This window comes from Sorex araneus, chromosome X (genome assembly GCF_027595985.1).
Source record: "Sorex araneus isolate mSorAra2 chromosome X, mSorAra2.pri, whole genome shotgun sequence".
Taxonomy (NCBI): domain Eukaryota; kingdom Metazoa; phylum Chordata; class Mammalia; order Eulipotyphla; family Soricidae; genus Sorex; species Sorex araneus.
The window spans coordinates 134,436,995-134,459,153 of record NC_073313.1 but is presented as its reverse complement, the minus strand read 5'-3'; the positions used below and the strand labels follow the sequence as shown (position 1 = coordinate 134,459,153).

Sequence of the window (22,159 nt, the reverse complement as noted above, 5' to 3'; positions counted from 1 at the left end):
CAATCGATAAGGGCCAAAGCTCCCCTCCTCTCCCCTCCAAACCCACGCTCTGGAGGTCCTTCTGCGTCTTTCATTCTCAGGCAGATAATCATAGCTTTAGAGGAGAGCAGGGCGGAGTGGGGGGGAGGCCGAAGCTGGGGTGTGTGTGTGTGGCGTGGAGGGGGGGGGAAACCGCCTCCCTCCCGCAGGCTTAAAGGGGAAAGAGTTAGGACCCCAACGGACACTCGGTCCCTTTGGAGGGAAGGAGCCGGTGCAGCCCTCGCGAAAGCGCTGTGAGTGCCCCAATCCAAGTGTGCCGCTGCCCGTCCTCGCCCCGGACTTGCCCTCCCTGCCTCCCGTCTCAGCCCGCACCCTCCCCGCCTCACCGCGAAGGCACACCGTACCTGATGCTCCTCGAGCTCCTGCACTAGCACCTGGGCAAAAGGGAGACAGGGATATGAGCAGCCACTCAGGCCAGGGACCCGTTCCTCCCTCCCGACTCGGAACCCCGGAGCCGCTGGCGGTCAAGGCCAGCCTTTCCCTCGCCCTCAATGCAACTGCGCACCCCGCTGCCTCGATTTCCCCCCCCCCCACAGGGACCAATCCCAGAGTCTCCCAGATCTTCTCCCTCTCACCTGTGCGGATTTGTTGCAGGGTCCGGACTGCAAGAATCGGGCGATCAGGTAATACAGTTCTGAGCGATCGGAAAGAAAGAGGTTCAGAGGCCAAGAAGAGGCATCGAAAAGAAAAAAAAAATTGCCAAAGAAACTGACAACCTCCCGGAGCCCCCTCTCCCCTTCCACTCCCGACACGGCTACCCACCAGCTTCGATCTGGGTAGGTGCCGCCGCCATCCTTTTCCCGAAGGGATTTGGGGGATTTCGCCCCGTAGGAGCTGCGAGGGGGGGTGGGGGGCGGCGGGGGGGAGCTGGGCCTCTATTGTGGTGAAGCCCCCATGCCCTGGAGTCCCGCCGCTTCCGCCACACTCTGCGTCCCAGTTTCGCTCGCTCTCGGATTCATCGCATCACGTTTCGACCCATAGATATTCTAGCCCGAGAGCCGAGGAGGCGGAGGAGGAAGGAGCTTGACGGAGAGGGGGAGGGGAGAGGAAGGGAGGGGGAAGGGGACGGGAGTGAGTGAGTGAGAGAGTGAGTGCCCAAGTGACTGAGTGAGTTAAGTAAGTAACTGACACTGGAACAGAGAGGGAGAGAGGAAGAGAGGAAGAAACGGAGGGAGGGAGGCTGGGAGGGAGGGAGGGAGGGAAGGAGAGAGTGAGCCAGAGAGAGAGAGAGAGAGAGAGAGAGAGAGAGGAGAGGGAGGAGCCGAGCTGGCGGAGGGTTGGGCGGGGGCAGAAGGGGTGGAGAGTAGGGAGGGTGAAAAATCGCAGGAGGCTCCTGCAGTGCCCGCTGTTCGCGCTAGAGGCACTAAAGCAGCGGCCGGGCCTCGGTTTCTAGGATGGCCGACCGTTGCCTAGCTACCTAGTTACCGGAAGGAGGGGCGGGTCTAACAGAAGGCCGACGACGCTCTGGCCGCCGACGTGGAAACTCGGTGGTGCCTGCCTCTCTCCCGGTCAACCGAAATCGGTTCCCCTTCCTGGCAGGGCGATAGCGCAGGGCTCCCTTCTTTTCTGTCGAGGGGACATCTCAGATATGTGAAGAGCGGACTTGAATTCAGCTTTTATCGTCCTTTTTACTCAGGGCACTTAAGAGCTGCTTGGGAGTCTGGCAGCTAAAAGGATCTTGTGACTCCCGGGAGGGGATGGAAAGGAGCCCTACTTTGTCGTCCCTTAGTTCTCTTCAAAAGAATTTTGGTGCTAATTCAAACGCTGTGCTTATAAGTTCAGAGTACGTCTTTAAAATGTACAATGTATGATGTACAAGGTTATTCATAATTGCGTTTTAGACATATCGTACCCATTCTTAGAGGCTAATTTTCACCTCATATTCAAATACCGCCAAAGACCTATGCTTCAACCAGGAATTTTTATATATTTCATATCTATGCCAATAGTTCTCTACAGATTTGGAGCAATGCATGTTTACTATATTAGCCCAGACTCTTAGTAGACTATCAGCTTTCAGTTTGGTTACTGCAATGCTCATTGATCAAAAGACTTGTAAACTAAGCAGCACACGTTGTAAACTGAGTTTTTTTCATTGCCAGATTTCGTAAACATCCACTTCAAGCCTTGACCAAAAATAATAAATAAAATCTGAGCTCAGTAAAACCAAAAACTGGCTATTTAACCTTCATGTGCTACTAACAATGAAATGTTCAAATGTAACATTTGAACCTTTCAAGAATAAGCCTATATTATTATATTATTAGAAATGTTTTCTCACTCAGAGCTTGAGGTAGTGGGCTTATAAATGCCTGATGCTAACATAAACTTAGATTAGGTTGTCATTTTGGCCATTTTTCCCTTCAGAAAGGAATCTTCCTTCAAGTAATTATGTTGTGATAGGACTATCTTAATTTTAAAAAAGAAATAGATTGTCTGCAGAGATAGTACAGCAGAAGGTAAGGTGCTTGCCTTGCTCATGGCTAACTGGGCTTTAATCCCCAGCACCACCAGAGGTGATCCCTCAGCACAGAGCCAGGAATAAACCCTGAGCCCTGATGTGGCCCAAATAAGGAATCATAATTAGATATATAGATACTAGATATATGAAGTAGAAAGCTCATTGTAAGTAGTAAGCTCATTGTAAACACCAGATTGTGTGAATTATTTTTACTTTTAAATAATACGTATTTTATAATTAAAGAATAATAATATATGATGGCCTCTCAGTGTCTGTGTTGCAAGCCATGATGCCCAAAAGTAGAGAATAAGGGGAATATTGTCTGCCATGGAGGCGGGGGAAGATGGGAAAAGGGGGATATACCCGGGATACTGGTTGTGGGGAATGTGCACTGGTGGAGGGATGGGTGTTGGATCATTGTGTGATTACAACCCAAACATGAAAGCTTGTATCTCATGGTGATTCAATAAAATTAATATATATATATATACATCATGATAATGAGCATTTGCAAATCAATAATCTTGTACTAATTACTTTTCATATGTTGCTACATATAAATTGAATGCGACCCTAGGAAGAAGTTAAAAAAATAGAATGGTGGGTAAAATATTTGCCTTACTGTGAATCCATGGTACTTCCAGAGGTGATTCCTGAGCAAGAATGAGTCCTCGACACCTCCATGTTTGCCCCCAAGACCCAAAATAAGTGACTCTAGGGGTAGAATTTATTGTTAACCCCATTTAATGGGTGATGAAAATGACTGTATGACAGAGGACAACTCAAATACTTTAAAAATCATTTAAATACTTATGTTATAAATTCCAAATATTATAAATGTAGGAAAGTTCTGGCCATCCTACTACACAGGGATTATTGAAAAAATCTTGTAAATATATATGTATCATGTTTCAAATTTTATAGTACATATTTAATAATGAAAATTTTACAGTGCATTGTTAATCCAGTAATCATTATCAGTTTGGTGTGAACAAGGGAGAAAAAGCACGCAGTAATTTCTATAAAGATACACATATGTTAGGAATAACGGGATATTGGTGGTTACTTAGCACTCTGCTATTAATGCATTGCTATTGAGGAATATTAATACTCAATTAATACTGGAATAGAATATGTTGAATTCCAATATATTGGAATACGGAATAGATATTGAAATAGAATAGGTTACTTAGCACTAAGAGATATTGGAATAGAAGATATACTATATAATAGTAAATATGATAGGTACTACCCCTTTCACTGAGATAGAGTATTCTCAATGCCTATTACCCCCACAATAAGCCTAAAATCTAAGACTCTGATTTAGTCTGAGAGGACACAGACAGTTAAGGGTCATTAAATAGCAGTAAACATGCTGCTTACTGTAGACATTGTAGACAATTGTAGGCAAAATTTGCTGGAACTCAAACCTCTAAAATTTGCTGAGGCTTTATAGAAGTCCAGCCTCTGTAATCTGCCATTCAGTGTGACTAGAAGTGTTCGTAGTAAAGGGTCTCACAAGAGGCACTTTACTACAAAACCACTAAAAATAGGGCTTTAGAGAAAGTTGCTGGTTCTGACAAAACCATAGACCACAAGAGAGAGGCACAGGAAAAAGCTTCACAGGCTACAGGAGAACTCTACCCAGTGAGCATACCAGAAATAGGAAGCAAAACCCTTTCTTCATGCAGTACCTTTCAGTTATAGCTGACAAAAGAAAAACTATTTAAATGGCCCACATCCATTTTTCATACAGCAAACAATGCATTCTTTTTCTTCCTATTTTTATTGATGTACTGTGATTTACAATACTTTTGATGATACTTCCATGCACACATCATTTTAACGCTACATCCACCACCAGAGCCAGAGTTCCATATCCATTCTTCAAAGTCCCAAGGATCTCTCTTATCTAACCACCCCACCCAGGTAAACACATATTAGATATGTGAAAAATTATTACACCCACCACCAACAAATACCCATGACCCTCCACCATTGTCTCCTTTCTTCTTCTCTGCCTCCCCATCTTTGATAATTAATGCCTAGAAGTTGTCAATATTCAGTACTGTCAATTTTCTTGTTTTGACTTTCTATGTTCCACAGATGAATGAGATCATTCTATGTTTATCCTTCACTAACTTATTTCACTAAATATGATACCTACCAATTCCTTCCACATAGCAGAAAACTACATGACTTTATCTTTTCCTGAAGCTGCATAGTAATGTATTGTGTAGGTATACCAAAACTTTTTATTGGAATTGGGGGAGGGTACGGCCACATGTGGCAGTTCTAAGGGCTTACTCCTGGCTCTGTGCTCAGGAATCACTACTAGCTGTGTTGTGGGATTGAAAATTTGCTTTGAGGCATATGTGTTTTCAGGAATCAAACCAGAGTTGGTGACTTATAAGGCTAAGTGCCCTAACCCCTGTTCTATCTTCCCAGTCCTATATACCACAACTTTTGATTTACTCATCTATAACTGGACTTTTGTGTTGTTTTCATTCCTGGCTATTATTAAAAATAGGCTGCAATAAACATAGGTGTGCAAATATCCCTTCGAATTAATGGTTTTGTGTTTTGGGGGTAGTTGTCACAAAGTAGTATTGCTGAGCTATATGGGAGTTCTATTCTTTTTCAAGAAATCTCCATAATTTTTTCTATAGAGATTGAACCAGATAACATTTCAAGAGTAAATGGGGGTTCCTTTTTCACCACAACCCCACCAACACTGGTTGTTTTTCTATATGCCATCATGCTGGTGTGAAATTATATGTCATTATTGTTTTGCTTTCAATTTCCCTAAAATTATGTGACAATAAGCACCTTTTCATATGGCTGTTAACCATCCCTATATCTTCTTTGGGGAAGTGAGCAATATGTCTGAATTTAATTAAGTTAAGCACCATATCAATAAACTGATATAACTTCTCTGCTGTTTTCTTGACTATAATGACATTGATTTTTAAAAAGTAATTATAATAAGCCTGTTAACATAAAAATATTTTTGCTCAGGATATATCAAATCTTTAAATTATTCAATACAAATGAAATCACCATTCTGATTCTGTGACCAATAACTTAATATGGAGGCAAAGAAAATTATTATAAACTTTAGCAAGTATGGTTGAGGAAAAACCATAGGAAAAGTATGGAAATGAATACCAAATATTACTTTTCCAGAGTTGTCAAAACAAATTGGTTGTTTCAGAGCAACAGAAATGTGTTCCATCACAGTTCTAGAAGCCAGAAATCTGAAATTGAAGCATATTCCTGTTTTCACTCCCTCCAAAATTTCTAGATAATTCTTTGTATCTTCCAGGTTCTGGGCACTCCTATCTTTTTTAAAAAAGTTTGTGACAGCATAACTACAATCTCTGTCTCAGTATTTTCTCCCTTTTACATCCTTAAATTAAATTTTCCTCTCTTTTTGGGGGGTGTGAGGACCTCCCAAGAATGATTTAGGGGACCCAAGGGCTCCGCTGGGCAATAATCAGCTAACCAGACCAAGCAGTTCAGTCCTGGCCTGAGGATGCTGATCTACTCAGGTCCTGGAGCCACCAGTTTGATATGGTGATGCTCAGGGTCTTGTAGAGCCACACCCAGTGATTCTGAGGTGATCATGTGGTACCAGCGTTTGAACATATGTGTAGCACATGCTCTGAACTATCTCCCACTTGCCCTTTTTATTTTTTATTATTTAGTTATTTTTTAATAATTTATTTTATTTTGTTACTTAATTAACTTAATTATTAATTTACTGAGGTAAAATATACTCTAGTATAAATATTGATATGTTTTAGGGGCACAGTGTTACCTAAACACAAACACTACTGAGCTCTATAGAAACTTCAGCATAACCCAAAAAGTCCTTCTTTTCCTGCCCTCCACTTAAGTACTCTCAGTTATATTGACAGAACCTTGGGACTTGTGTTTTCCCAAGGATCGTTTCTTTATATATTATTTATGATTGAGAACATCTGTGATTTGTCTTTCTTCTTCTGACTTCCCTTAGCATGACAGCTTGTAACATAAAGCAAGATTTCATCTTTTGTTGAAGTCAAGTTTAATTGTATGTCTGTGTGTATGTAGAAATATGAATATACGCACAAATTTATACAAGTAAAGTTTCATTGCATATTTACCACAACTTTTTCTGTGTACTCATCCAACAGTCATTGGGCACATGGAGTCTTTCCAGATCTTGGCTATTATAGTGCTATAATGAACATAGGTGTGCAAATGTATTTTTGAATTTGTAGTTATGTGCTCTTGGGATAGATACTTGGGATGGGAGCAGAATTACTGGATCGTATGATAGTCCGTTTTTAATATTTTGATAAATCTCAAAAGTGTTCTTCCTAAAGGCTGAACTTATTAACATTCTCACCAACAATAAATGAGGGTTGTCATTTGTTCCACGTGTCCACCAGCACTTGTTACTTCTGGACTTTTTGATTTGAGCCACTCTCACTGGTGTAAAGTGCTATTTCTTTGCATTTTGATTTTCATTTCCCAGATAGTAACTGATGATTAACATTTTTCCATGTGCCTATTGATGGACTAAGTCTTTTTTGGAGTGTCTGTTCAGCTATTCTCCCTATTTTTTCTTAGGGCAGTTTTTATAATTTTACTTTATTAAAGCAACATGATTTACAAAGCTCTTCATAGTTGCTGCTAATTGCATGATTTTATCATTCCTTCCTTAGAGTTGCATAATACTCAATTGTGTATCTATATACCACATCTTCATAATTTACATACTGTTGTTGGACATTTAGGTTAATTCAAAATCCTAGTTATTGTACTAAATACTGCAATAAATAATGGTGTGAATGTAACCTTTTGAACTAATGCTTTGCTTTCCTGGAGGTACATACCCCACAGTGGAATTACTGACTCATATGACAGCTCAATTTTCAGGTTATTGAGAAATGTCCATCCTGAGTCAAACCAGACAACATTCGCATGAGCAGTGGATGAGTCTTGGGACTGTTTTTGTAATTAAGTTTTATGAGTGCTTTATATATCTTACGTATTAGTCCTTGGTGAGCCAAATAATGTTTCTCCAAAATATTCAGTACGTTCCTTTATTTTGGTGATAGTGCATTTTGCAGTAAGAAGCACTGTAGTTTGCTGTAATCCCATCTGTTTATTTTATAATAAATGTGGTTTGTATCCACACTCTGCAGTGCACAAGACTTACTCCTGACTCCATGCTCAGGGATCACTACTGGTGGTGCCCAGGGGACCATATTGTGTTTCAAGATCAAACTGAGCTCTGCTTTGTGCAAAGCCCTGCCATTGTGCTATCTCTCCCTAGCCCCAGCTGTTTTTACATTTCTTTGTGTAATTTATATTTCTTTTATTTCTTTTTTATTTTTTTCTTTTATATTTTATAACACTGTGATTTACCAATTTGTTCTTAATACAGTTGTTTCAGACCTTGAATGTTCCAACACCAATCCCACCACCAATTCTTCACCCACCACCCTCTCCACTTTCAGGCACAGATTTACTTCGTATTATTCTTTACAACACAAAGGAAAACGGAATTATCAAACTTTAGATCAATATTAGTCACTTTGTGGTCACTGTTATATCTCATAATGATGTTACTAAAGTCATTGTCTGAGGATGTACTGTGCTGGTTAGTGCTAGTTGAGCCATCCGTGTTATTGGGCAGGGTCACTAAGCTTGGGGGTCTTCTGTGAAATTTTCCATTATATTTTCTGTGTTCCTCCTGGGCCAACTGTACTATGAAATTTTGAAGCCTCCTGGTCCATCAGCTATAGATCTGGAACAATTTGGTGGTGTCTAAGTTTGATGAGGTTTATTTGCTTAGCAGGGCCATTTGTAAGTCAGAGGGTGTCGAATATGGCAGTGGGCTTTGGTGCCTTCAGGAAGAAGAGAATCTGCCTGCCTCCCTCCCATTATGAGAAGGCAACAGAGTTCTCAGCCCAGACCATTCTACCTGGGAAGATTTGGCAGTATCATATTATTCTGGAGACATAGTGCTGGGCTGTTTCCTCTCAGCAAGATGGCTTCATTTCTATTTCTTTTAATAAGGCAAATGTTCTTTGTATAAGTATTTCACCTCTGTGATTAAGATGAATTCCAGGTATTTGATTCTTTATGCAATTGTAAATAAAATGTTTAAAATATAGTTCTCTTCTCGTTCACTGTTTGAATACAGACATGAAACATTTTAAATGTAGATTTTATAGCTGACCACTTTAATATATTGGGTTTTGGTTTACGATGATTTTGTGGCCTATGCAGTTTTCTATGTATATTACCCTATTTTCTGCAAATAGTGAAAGTTTCAATTCATTACCAGTTTGAATACCTTTAATTTGTATTTCTTGCATAGTTTCTGTGGCTATGACTTTCATTGCTATTTTGAGTATCAGTGGTGAAATTGGCATTTAATCTTGTTCATGATCTAAAGAGAAAAGCTTTCACTTAATGATGGAGTATGACATTATCTGAGAAATACTTGTTTATTCAGTATTAGAGGAGACTTGTTTCTTCAGTATTAGAAGAGACTGAGAAGAATGAATGATAGATCTTTGGGTTGGGGAGAATTTTAATTTTGTGTTCAGGCAGAGTTTTTATTAGTTTCTATTTCCTTGTAATTGGCTTAGCCAGGTTTTCTATTTCTTCCGTACTCAAACTTTGGATGTTTTAGGATTCTCAAAATGCATACATTTCTTCAAAATTTCCATATTTAGTGACTTAATTGACATTCATCTTATATAATTCTTTGAATTTCTGTGTAGTCTTACAAATTTCTCACTTTTTTGCCCCTTTGTTATGGTGTTCACTGTTTCTTTTAAGAATATAACCAAGAGTTTGTCCATCTTAACTCTTCTTTTAAAGAAATTAACAGGTCTTGGTTTCACTCATATTTAGTAGTGTATACTTTTATTTCTGTTTGATTTATTTCTGCTTTGATATTTTTTCCTTTTTGCAGTAAGACTGGGTTTAATTTGTTGTTCTTTTTCTAGTTACTTTAGATATAAGGTTAGATTTTTGAGTCTTTTATTAGTTTGTGATGTATTACTATGAAATTCTCTTTTGAGCGCTGCTTTTGCTATGCACCATATCTTCTGATAGTATATATCTTTATTTCCATTTATTCACATGGAGTCTTACATTTCTTCCTTTTTTAATTTTTTTCATTTTTAAATGAATCACCATGCGGTACATTTACAGACTTACAAACTTTCTTTTATTGACCCAATAGTTTTTTCACTAACATCTTGTTTAACTTCAGTTATTTGATTTTTTTCCTTCAACTTTCTTCTCATGGTTAATTTCTACCATTACATCACTGTAAACAGAAAAGATACTTAAAATTATTTCAGTCATAATGAATTTATGGATAAGTGCTGTGTATTCCAGGTATTTATTATATCCTTAGAGATAATTCCAGGTCAACAAATGAAAATGCATATTTAACATTTTAATGACAGAAAGCTTTGTAATATGTCTTAAGTCCATCCCACCTGTTACAACTCCTCAGTTAAGATTGATCTTGCTTATTTAATACTCTGTCCTGTTGACCTATCCAATACTAAGTGCAATGTTAAAATCTCCTACTACTCTTATGCTGCTGCTGATGTCTCTTCTCAGAATCGTTATTAGTTACTTTTGCAATTTATTATATTTTGATATGCCTTCATATGGTTCATACATACCTTTTAATAAGTGTTAAGTCCTCTTGATTTATTGATCTGTGAATCGATATCTATTTATGTTTCTGATGTTTATACATAAAAAATATTCTTTCTGATATAAATGTGACCATTCCTGCCTTGATAAGGATTTCATTTGCCAGTACGATTGTGTTCCATCTTTTACTTTGCACCTATTTTCATCATTAAAGTTTAATTTTGTCTCTGTAAGCAACAGAAGGATGAGTTTTATTTCCTAATATATTTGAACCCTCCATTTTAAAATTGATGCTTTCAGGCCACTTATGTTTAGCAAAATAATTAAAATAAAATTTTATAGGCATTTTTTCTGTATGGAATACAGATGTTTTTGAAATTTGTTTTTGTTCCTATGACCTTTTATTTTCTCTCCATGAACTATCTTATATTCCTTTCTGCAGTCATCAAGTTACATTTGCCTCTTGATTATTTCTTCTGGGTATTTTTGTCTTGAGATTATCCTTAAATTGATATCTTTTTAAATCTGGATTTCTAAAATGATAAGCCCTCTTAAATTTAAGGTCTTGAGTTCATTATATGAGACCATATTATTACACTCATCCTTTCCCACGCTTCATGTTTTTGAAAGCATTTTACTGCTTGCAAGTGGGATTTCCTAGCCTTTCATTGGAGAACATTTATTTTTTCTTGTAGAACTGGCTTAGTGGTCATGGATTTTTTAAACTGTTATTTGAAAAACTCTGTGTTACTGTTTTGAATTTAGTGACGATGTAGCAGGATAGTGAATTCTTGTTCGAAGATCTTTTTCAATTTTATTTTAGGCCATGTAATTTACAATACCGTTTTAATGGTATGGTTTAATGCATAAAACATTACAGCATCACACCCTACCGCACCACACCCCCCATGTGCTTGTTTCCCTCCACCATTATCTCAGTGACACCCACATTTTATTTATTTATTTTAAATTTTTTAATTGAATCACTGTGATATGGTTACAAGCTTTCATGTTTGGGTTACAATCACACAATGATCAAACACCCATCCTTCCACCAGTGCACATTCTCCACCACCAATATCCTTGGTATAACCCCCGATTTCCAACCCTCCCCATGCCTTTATGGCAGACAATATTCCCCGTAATCTCTCTCTACTTTTGGACATCATGGCTTGCAACACAGACACTGATAGGTCATCATGTTTGGTCCATTATCTACTTTCCGCACACATCTCCCGTCCCGACTGATTCCTCCAGCCATCATTTTCTCAGTGATCCCTTCTCTATTCCATCTGCCTTCTCTCCTCTGCTCATGAAGCAGGCTTCCAGCTATGGGGCAATCCTTCTGGCCCTTGTATGTACTGTCCTTGGGACACCCCCATTTTATTCCCTCCAACATGCATTCCTGCTGTAAGTTGTCTACTGAAGACCAGTTCTCAGTTTCTGTTGCCTTTGAATATTTGTTATTCCCGTACTATGTTTTATTATATTCATATTCATATATAAAAGAGATCATTCTATAACGGTCCTCCTTCTGGCTAACTTAATTCAGCATGATACTCTAGATCCATCCACATATCAGCAAACTGTGTGACTTCATTTTTTGCTTATAACTGAGTAATACTCCATTTTGTAAATGTATGAGAGGTTCTTTATGTAGTCATCTATTCTTGAATACATGGGCTGTTTCCAGAAGGTCTTTTTTATTCAACATTTTGGTTACACTATTATATTCTCTCTTTTTTATAGTTTATTTTTAATTAGTGAGTCAACGTGAGGGTACAGATACAGATTTATACATTTTTGTGCTCATGTTTCTCCCTTACAAAGTTTGATAACCCATCCCTTCACCAGTACCCATTCTCCACCACCAGTAAACCCAACATCCCACCCCCCCTTCCCAGTCCCGTCTCCCCCCACCCCACACTGCCACTATGGCAGGGTATTCCCTTTTGTTCTCTCTCTCTGATTAGGTGTTGTGGTTTGCAATAAAGGTGTTATATTCTCTTTTGACTTGTAGAATTTCATGTGATAATTCTTATAAGTTTTATGAGCTTTGTACCATATGTGGGTCTTTGATTTTCATTTGCTGCTTTCAGGATTCCATGTCTTTGTATTTTGCCATTTTGATTACACTGTATCTTGATGTTTGTATATTTGCATTGGTTTTGTTTGACATTTCTGAACTTCCTAGATCCAGTTATACATATCCTTTCTCAGATTAGAGAAGTTATCAGCTGTTATTTATTCAGCTGATAGTTTTCTCCTTTCTTTATTTCTTCCCCTTCTGTGATACCGATAATATCAGTGTGGTTTGTCTTGATACTATTCCATAAATCTTATAAATAGTTTCCTAAATTTTTCAAATACTTTTCCTTCTGTTTTTTAGTTTTTCCTTTACTTTATCCTCAAGATCACTGATTCAATCCTTAGCTCCTGAAATTCTGTTACTAAGCCCTTATTTCGTTCAGTCATTTTGAGTAGGGTTTTTCTTTCACTTCATCCTCATTGAATTTATCTTCCATTTAGCCTACCTGTAGCCATCCCTGGGATTGCTGCTTTTGAAATCATTATAAGGTATTTTAGAAAACTCTGATTCCCTTGTATGGGGGTGGGGGTGAGGATGTGGGGGGTCTTTCTTGGATTTTTCTTCGCCCATCTATGCAGGTGAATTCTTATCCTTCGTCCGTGCTTCTGGTGATAGTGACAGCTTGGGACTCACTATAGTTTAAGTTTCTGGACAACAACTGCAGATTTTCTGTCATGAATATACTGTAACATCTCTAGCACTGAGGTCTAGCAAACACAAGCCATATTTCAAGATGCACAGTTGCTGGTGCCTGACAGTGTTTGCAGTGTTAACATCCAGCAGACCTAGGCAGTGAGTCCGGCATCATAGTTACTAGTCTCCAGTGCCAACTGTGTAACTAATCAGACCTTCAATATTGTTAGAGTATTTAAGTTTCATATTGTCTGGCATCAACTATTGTAGCATGCTACTATACTACTATAGTAGCATGGCATAATTGTAATGAAACATCTAGAACCAAGTTTTAGCATACATGGGTTTCAACCAAAAGCCCAAAACTAAACGTGCACCATACTTCTGGTGGATCACATAGGTCTGCAAGTAACTTGGTATCCTGTTGGAAGAATCATATTTATTAAAAGACAGTGATTTTGGCCTAATTGAGGGCATAGCAAGCAATATAAAGTCTACAGGGTGCTCCTTGACACTATGTAGCATGTTCTGACTCTAGGAGTTCAACTGTGCTTCCTGTTACCAGTCACACTTGGCTTGGAGGAACTGGGTTTGCTTAGTTAAGTGTAAGGAAATGCCACTAGCACCCTTTAGCTCATCTTTAGTTTGAGATGGGCATAACTTGTCTAAGTAATTTATCTCAGAATATTTCTTTTTCAAGGAAGTAGTAAAGATTGTATCTCCCAGAAAGATAGCAAGAAGATACTAGAGTTAAGGACTAATGCAGCTTCAGGTTCCTTAAAATTCCTGGAAAACTCTTGCATCTTATTCCTATGTTTTAAGAGTATAATTACAAGTATGAGGTGCCAGTTTTTCAGCATAACCCTCTTTTCCAATGCAAATTTTATGAGCCTTTGTAGTGTAGTTTAGAAGTCTTTTCTAGATGGAAGACTGCTCTACTCTGACACCTCCTGAGGTTAGGTTGTATACCTGCTTCTTAGTCTTGGAGTACTAGATGCTACTTTTAGTTCCACATAGGGGTTCCCCTCTTTAGGACAATGTCTAGGATCCCAATGATCTTCAAAGATGGATTCTATATTTAATTCAGTTTTTTGTGTGTATGTTACAGGATCACTGGAAAGCGTGTTTCAGGATCACACATTTCCCCCATTAGGCTATCTTGAACTGTCACTCTTCCCTCTCCTTTTTGTATAAGAACACCAAGAACTGGATTTAAGACCCACCTTAAATATCAAATAATCCATATAGAGAATCTTAATTTTAGTATATCTGCATAAACCCCTATTTTTAACTTTGTTTTTCTTTGTGTGTTTGTGTATGTGTGTGTGGTGAAAAAGGGATGCATCACAGTGCTGTTCAGGGGATAGTCCTGGCTCTGTACTCAGGAGTCACTTCTAATGGTACTCTAGAGATATATGTGGTTCTAGAGATTAAACCCGAGCCAATGGAAGCTATGAAAGCACCATAACCCCTATCCTATCTCTCTGACTCTTAAGATCTTATTTTTAAATGTCTTATTCACAGATATTGGCCCTAAGACATGGTTATATCTTTTAGAAGGGACAAAATTAAACTCACTAAATTACTTTTTAAAATTTTTCATGTTAAAAGTCACATTTGAATGGAGACCAAATGCTGAAAATTTAACAATCCTTGAGAGTGTGTTGAAAGAGAACCAAGAAACAGGAAATGATATTAGAGACAGAAATAATAAATAAGGCTAATATACCAAGTTGTAGAAATAAATAGTTGCTCTCCTTTCCTACCTCTTTCTTAAAAAGCAAAATTATATAATGATTAAAATAACTATTAGAATTTAAGCATATATCATATGCTAGTAAACTTCAGCATATTGCATATGTATAATATGGAGAACAAAAAGACTAATATAACTGTGTTTACCATCCAGCTTGTCCTTTCATGAGAGTCTTCTAACAATAGTTGCCTTACTGTGTCTTAAGAATCTGACCATGTCTGAAAAGTATGCATCAGGGAGCCACGGTCACAGTGAAACCAGTGGGAGTTAAGAGAAGCCTCCATCCTGATGGACCAAGGTATTCTCATGAGTGAGTTATAGTGATCCTTCTTACCCACCCAGGGATAGACTGGGTGGTCTTTTGCTCCCCAAAGTTGCACATCATACTCCTGGAGGGAGGGTAGAGTTAATAACAAATAGTGACTGAAATTCAATCATGAAAAATTTTGTAACTGTGTATCTCATTGTAATTCAATAAAATACAAAAAAGAATAGACATGGAAAGAGGCTTGCCTTCTAGCTGGCTCATCAGCCACATGGGTGGTCGTAAGGTCTGTCCATGCTCTTAGCATCATGAACAAACAAATAAGCGAGACACATGAGGTTAAAAAGTAAAGCAGATCAAGAATTTATTTGAAAGAAAACTGTATATTTTATAAAGCAGAGGAGGCTGAGCAGAGAGTGGCTCAAGACCTCAAGCATATATTTCAGGACATTTTATAATAACCTGGGTATCCAGAGTGATGGTAGGGTGACGTTTTGGGCTGCCAGGAATTCTTAATGGCTCTTGATGGGCAAACACAGATTATTGGACATTCTTAGTACAACAAGATTCTAAGGATCTGTTCTCAGTGTCAGTTTCTCTACCTTCAGGCTATTGACTATATGGAATATCTGGGAGGAGTGTGTCTGCCCAAAAAGTGTTGGGCGACATTTTGTAGTTTTTCCATTTTCTTTGTTCTCTGTCTAAGCTACATATATTAAGAATAGCTAAAATCTGCAATATTTATGTCAGAGAGATAGCTCAATATGCTGAGTATGAGTTACATGCACGACCCTCAGCACCACCAAGAATGATCCTTCAGTATCTCTTGAAAACAGCTGTATATGATGCCCCATTGGAAAAAAAATCTGTAGTATTTGAATCAAGATTCATTCTTTCCCTACATGCTTCTACTTGATAAGATGGAACTTTCACTCCAGAATATAATAGCTAAGACTTGAGGACTCTCTTCACCCTAGTTCTTGGATTAAGTGCCATCCTTTCCCTTCATACCTTATTTAACCACCGTGATTTAAAGAGTTGTTCATGATGATTTCTTACATGCATTCAATATTATAATACCAATCCCACCATCATTGTCACCATCCCTGCACCATTGTCTCCATTTTCCCAACCACCACTCAAGCCTGCCCCATAGCATGACCATAATAATTTATTTTGTATTTGTTGTTACTAATAAATTGAGAGCCAACATCTGGTGTGTGGCATGGCATAAGTTTTTTATCATAATTCCCCCAACTATCTGTTTTGGTGTCTATGTTCTTATCCTATGCAATCAAGAATCAGGGCCTTCCTTCTTTTCACCAGCCTACACTCATTAGACAAGCATAGCTCTTGGAGATGGGATTATGATAATATTGCGGCCATAATAAGCTTTGCACTAAATTCATGCATAAAACACACATGCTAATAAAGGCAATTCTAAATAGAGATAAACCTGCTGTCTACCTCCTACAACCAAGCACCCATCTCCAAAAACAGATATGTCATAGAGAAGTATACCATTTTCTTGAAGTCCAGTACCAGGGCTGTAACTTAAAATTTGTGCTTCATGAAAGAAGAGTGTAAAGAGCTCTAGGACTGGAGAGTTAGTACATGTGATTAAGGTGCTTTCCTTGCGTGGGGTCAACCCTGGATTTATCCCCAGCACCACGTATGGCTAAGCACTGCTGAGTGATCCCTGAACACAGGTAGGTGTGGTGAAAAGAGGAAGGAAGAAAGAAGAAAGGAGGGAAGAAAGGAAGAAATAAAAGAACTAAGGAAGGAAGAAGGAAGGAAGGAAGGAAGGAAGGAAGGAAGGAAGGAAGGAAGGAAGGAAGGAAGGAAGGAAGGGAGGAAAGAAGGGAGGAAGGAAGGAAGGAAGGAAGGAAGGAAGGAAGGAAGGAAGGAAGGAAGGAAGGAAGGAAGGAAGGAAGGGAGGAAAGAAGGGAGGGAGGGAGGGAGGGAGGGAGGGAGGGAGGGAGGGAGGGAGGGAGGGAGGGAGGGAGGGAGGGAGGAAAAAAGGTTGGAGCTGAATCTTCCAAAGAAAATAACTTTATTTGATAAGAGAAGTGTGGAGAACTTTGGACTTTAAGAGAATTCTATAAGCAGTGAAGGTGTGCTGAAAGACAGTTAATAGAAAATTGTTAAATTCTTTAGAAGTTGTAATCTATACCTTAAGTTTACTGGTTTGCTGGATAACAATGAGAAAATAACAACTGAAAAGAGTTCTCCTGTAATCAGAACAAATCTCAAGCACTAAACTGAGGAACTATCCTTTAAAATGAACTCAAATTTGAGTCAGACAATGTGGCAATCAGGGCACTATCAAAAAACAGTAAAGAGAGAAGGAATGAAATTGAAGGGGGAGGAAGAAAAGAAAGGCAAGTAGGGGCTGGAGCAATAGCACAACAGGTAGGGCATTTGCCTTGCATGTGGCCGACCTGGGTTCGATTCCCAGCATCCCATATGGTCCCCTGAGCACCGTCAGGGGTAATTCCTGAGTGCAGAGCCAGGAGTAACCCCTGTACATTGTCAGGAGTGACCCAAAAATAATTTTTTTTAAAGTTAAGTAATGGGGGAACAGGAGTCTGAAGCCTCAGTCTTACTGGTGTTGTGGGAGAATAGTATAGTTATACATTTATAGCATAGACTCAACAACACTGAAAACATGACATGTAAACTGAACCACCAAATATTGAGCCTGTCACGGTGGCAGGTGGAGGGTGGGAGGGAACATGGACACTAGTGGTGGGATTGGTATTGCAATATCATTTGCCTAAAATTCAACTATCAATAACTTTGTAAATAACAGTTCTTTAACTAAAATACGCTCCAAAAAGAGTAACACATATAATGGTAATAAGTGAAATTTAAGAGCTGAAAATGGTCTTGAAAAGGAACAAAAAGGAACTAGTTCAAATGTCCCAGGGTGACTGTGTTCAAAATCAAATCTGTTCTCCCAAAGGAAGATCATCAGGGTCTGCATAGAATCTGTATCGAAGGCTGAGATATGTATAGAGAGAATATATAGATAAATGTATAGTTATACTTTGATAGGATATTAAATTTATGAATAAAGTGTTCAGTTTTCAAAATATATGTAAACATTTAAAAATGAGGATGTATGAGCCATAATCAGAAATAAGTGGGGGGCAACAGAAACAGCCTGCAAAGATGACAAAATGGTTTAAGGGGAAAGCCTTCAAAGTAGTCATTCTTATAATTGTGTTCAAAGAAATGAAGGAAAACATGACTAAAGAATGAAGAAAAGTATGACATATATCACACCAAATAGAGTATCATATATTCTCTATATTTTATATTCAGTATATTACTATGGTTCTCTATATTTATTTATATGTTAATATAGAGCAATAGTAATATACTGAATATATAATTAATAGAAAAATTAATGGTAATAAAAATATCTAAAAGGCTGACCCCAAGGAATATTATAGTGGCTAAGAGTATCTGCTTTATAAGGATGTAGTTACAGGTTCAGATCCCTAGTGTTGCTCTTGTGCTAAGTGCAGTCTTGGCAGCTTTGCTGTCTGTAATCACTAGTGCCACAACTGATTTCCAACCACACCACAAATAGGTGTGTGTAAGCACCATAAAAATGGGTTTGACATGCTAAAGAGAACTAAAATGATGTGAGTCCCATGACCAGAAAATGCACTCTGGAAAACACATGTGATCATATAAGCACACATAAAACACATATAAACATCCTGGGAACATCATACCCATGACTTGTGTGTCTCAACTAAGTGTACTAATTCAAGCAACCTTGTGTGAAAGCACAACTAACAGACTATAACCTTAGGTGAATACTATGATTGATTCTGCAAGTACTAAAAACCTTATGTATGACCCTTGGTAAGCTCCACAGCCCAAAATGTGTAAGCACCAGAGCCAGACATATACAACCTTCAGTTATCACAACAACAGTGATGATAGAGAATAGAAGTGGGAAATAAAAAAATAGATGTTCTGTAGTTCAAAAGAACAATATTTAACCTTAGAAACCCATTACAAGGAATAAAAATAAATTTGAACTAGAAAAATGAAAAGACATGAAAATTTAAAAAACTTATGAAAATTATAGCTATAAATTATGAAGAAGCAAAACTAAATAGACCCTAAGAAAATATTGAATATAAAGGAATGTAGAAAGGAAAGAATTTATTCAAAAATTTTTGAAAAGTTTTCACTGAAAACTTCCTAATCTTACTGAAAAACATTAAAGACAAAGAAATCTCAGCAAACTATGGAAAATAAATATTACACAGAGTCACAAATATTTTAGATACAGCAAAAGTTCTGAAAGACAAAATCATGAAATCAACCAAAGAAAAGTCTTTCCTATTATTAATAATCAATCTTGAGACTAGTCCCCATCTTTGAGGTCTCTTTCAAGCTTTTGGCCATTCCACAAAAAAAAAGAATTTCAGACTGAAGGCATCTTCATAAACATGAACAAATGTTTGTTAGAGAAAGTTGTAGTGAATGATTTTTTCCAAGTAAAATTCCAAGAAATGAGAAAGAAAGTGGACTAGTAAAGGGGTAGCTACACTGAAAAATTAAAGTCCTGGTGGGGGATGGGCGCTTTATTAGTTTCTAATAAGAAGTGGAATATTCATATCTTAAGGTGAGGACTTTGTTTTTCTCTTTTGTTGGGAAATCCTAAAAATTCATTATCTGCCTAACACTTTGTCATACATGGTCTGCCTGCAAACTGTCATAGCTCTGGTAGGTGTTCCATTTATCATTACTATGAGATTATAATGGGTGAAAGGTCTTAGACAATCTAGGGGCTATTTTATGAATGAGTCTGATTTTGGCAGTTTGTATCTCCCTTTCCCGTTCTGTTAAGCTGTATGTTATACGGTGTGCCCAGTAGGCTTCTCATTTCCCCGTTCTGCCTCAAATCCTACCTTACAAGGGAAAATCAAAATCAGATTTCTCGTCAGAAACAACGGATACAAGCCGGAAGCATGATGGCTTTACTGTGCTCAAGGAAAGAGAACCAAAGGAAACTCCTCTATCCAAGAAAATGATTTTTCAAAATAAAAGGCATATTTTTAATTTGAGTTATATTTTTGTGGGGAACCATACCCAGTGGTGCTTAGAATAGCATGTGGTTCCAGGGATTGAACCCAGAGCATAGTACATAAAAGGTTTGTACTCTGCCACTTGAGACACAGCGAACTTCATTACCAAATTTTAAAAAAATAAGCAGATTTTTTTGTTCATATACAATTACAGGAAATACTAAAGTAACCAGCGAATAGAACTTCAGAAAATACACTTGGTTGTTTACTTTGCTTGAACAGATTAAAGGAAGTTGGGTAATTATGTACTAAGTGTTGGGCCAATGATTTACCTAGATGGCCTGAGACTTGGGAGGAATGTGATTAGAAAATTGGTGACAATTATTTGAGGAAGAGTTATGCTGATAGGCCTCTATGAATAAACAAAAATTAAAAAAATGTGTACCTCATCTAAATGCTTCACGAAGGGTAACCTCAACAGAATAGTATTTGAATAAATATATTGGACGAACTGTTTTATGTACACCAGTTAAGCTCTTTTATCAGCTCTACCCTTGTCATTACCTAATGAGATTATGAATAATGTGGACATGGTATCAAGAATGGAGTTTATATATGGCCTCAGTAACTTAGCTTACCTTTCACTGAGGTTACTATGTTTATGGCACTACTGATTTGCCCACTGTGCCAGAAATAAAAGCCAATACTGTTCTCCTGTAAGACTCTCTCTCCTGTTTTCATCAGTCAGCTAGGTAGATTAATTGTATTGGACTATTTATAGAGTGGAAAGGACACCCTTTAAATTTTTGTTTTAGGCTGTGACTTATAATACTTCAAATGGTAGTATTCTGTCAATGACACTGAAACCAAGGCCCAGACTTTAAAAATCGAACTTAGGAAGGTACCTGTCAAAAGGGCAGGCTAAAGAGGGTGGTGTAATGGAGAAAACCTGAGAATATTGGTGGAGGGAGGTTGACAATGGTGGTGGGATTGGTGCTGTAATATTGTATGTCTAAAACTGAATTGTGGATAACTTTGTAAATCATGATATTTTAATACAATTTTTAAAAGTACAAAACAAATAAATGGTAGGATTCTATGCATAAAGCATTCCAGCACAACACCCTCCACCAGAGTGTCTGCTTCTCACCACCATTTTTTAAATTTATTTGTTTTATTGAATCACCATGTGGAAAGTTACAAAGCTTTCAGGTTTAAGTCTCAGTTATACAGTGCTCGAACACCCATCCCTTCACGAGTGCACATATTCCACCACCAAGAATCACAGTATATCTCCCCCCACCCCCCACCTCTCCAGCCCCCACCCCGCCTGTGTAACTGATAAATTTCACTTTACTTTCACTTTACTTTGATTACATTCAATATTTAAACAAAAAACTCACTATTATTGTTTAGAGTTTCTCCCCCCAAAGTCGAACCTGCTGAAAAGAAAGCATTTGATAATTTGTTTTCCATTGCTGGAAATGAAGCGGTATGAGGTTGAGCGGCCACAATAGCAACCACACGATTTTGGATTTCTGTAATTTAGTACTTAAGTATTTTAGTAACTAAGTCCAGAGAAATTTCTGCCAGAAATTTCATCATTGCAAGCTTGTACCTCTCTGCTACTTTCTATTCCACATATGAATGCAATCTTTCTATGTATGTCACTTTATTTCTGACTCATTTCACTCAACATGATACTTTCCATTTTGATCCACTTATATGCTAATTTCATGACTTCATCTTTTCTGACAGCTGCATAGTATTCCATTGTGTATATGTACCAGAGTTTCTTTAACCAGTCATCTGTTTTTGGGTACTCTGGTTTTTTCCAGGTTGTGGCTATTGTAAACAGTGCTGCAATGAACATAGAAATGCAGATGTCATTTCTACTATACCTCACCACCACTTCTATCACTCCCCCATATCCTCTGACTTGGTAAGTTTTCTACTAAAGACAAGGTTTCAGTTTCTGTTGACTTTGGGCATTTGTTATTCCCCTACTATGTTTCTTTATATCTCACATATAAGAGAGGTCATTTTATATATGCCTCTTATCCTGACTAACTTTATTCAGCATGATCCTCTCTAGATCCAACCACATAACCACAAGTTGCATAATTCCACCTTTTCTTATAGCTGCATAGTATTCGTTGTGTATATGTACCACAACTTCTTT

General features: G+C 38.0%; 1 protein-coding gene and 1 long non-coding RNA gene across 3 annotated transcripts in view; one reads left to right on the top strand and one right to left on the bottom strand.

Moving 5' to 3' along the window:
- BRWD3 (bromodomain and WD repeat domain containing 3) overlaps positions 1 to 1,218 on the bottom strand; it is a 171,049-nt gene extending 169,831 nt beyond the window's left edge. For both annotated transcript variants that reach the window (XM_055120434.1, XM_055120435.1), the window contains exons 1-3: positions 802 to 1,218; positions 615 to 673; positions 384 to 413 (exon numbers count right to left, since the gene is read on the bottom strand). In XM_055120434.1, the coding sequence (XP_054976409.1) occupies positions 384 to 413; positions 615 to 673; positions 802 to 832 (120 nt within the window). In that variant the 5' untranslated portion in view covers positions 833 to 1,218. The remainder of the gene's footprint in view (positions 1 to 383; positions 414 to 614; positions 674 to 801) is intronic.
- Positions 135 to 21,920, top strand: LOC129399669 (uncharacterized). Its single transcript, XR_008627233.1, has 3 exons — positions 135 to 272; positions 634 to 815; positions 21,816 to 21,920. It is a non-coding gene; the product is annotated as an uncharacterized LOC129399669 (long non-coding RNA).
- The last annotated feature ends 239 nt before the right edge of the window (positions 21,921 to 22,159 follow it).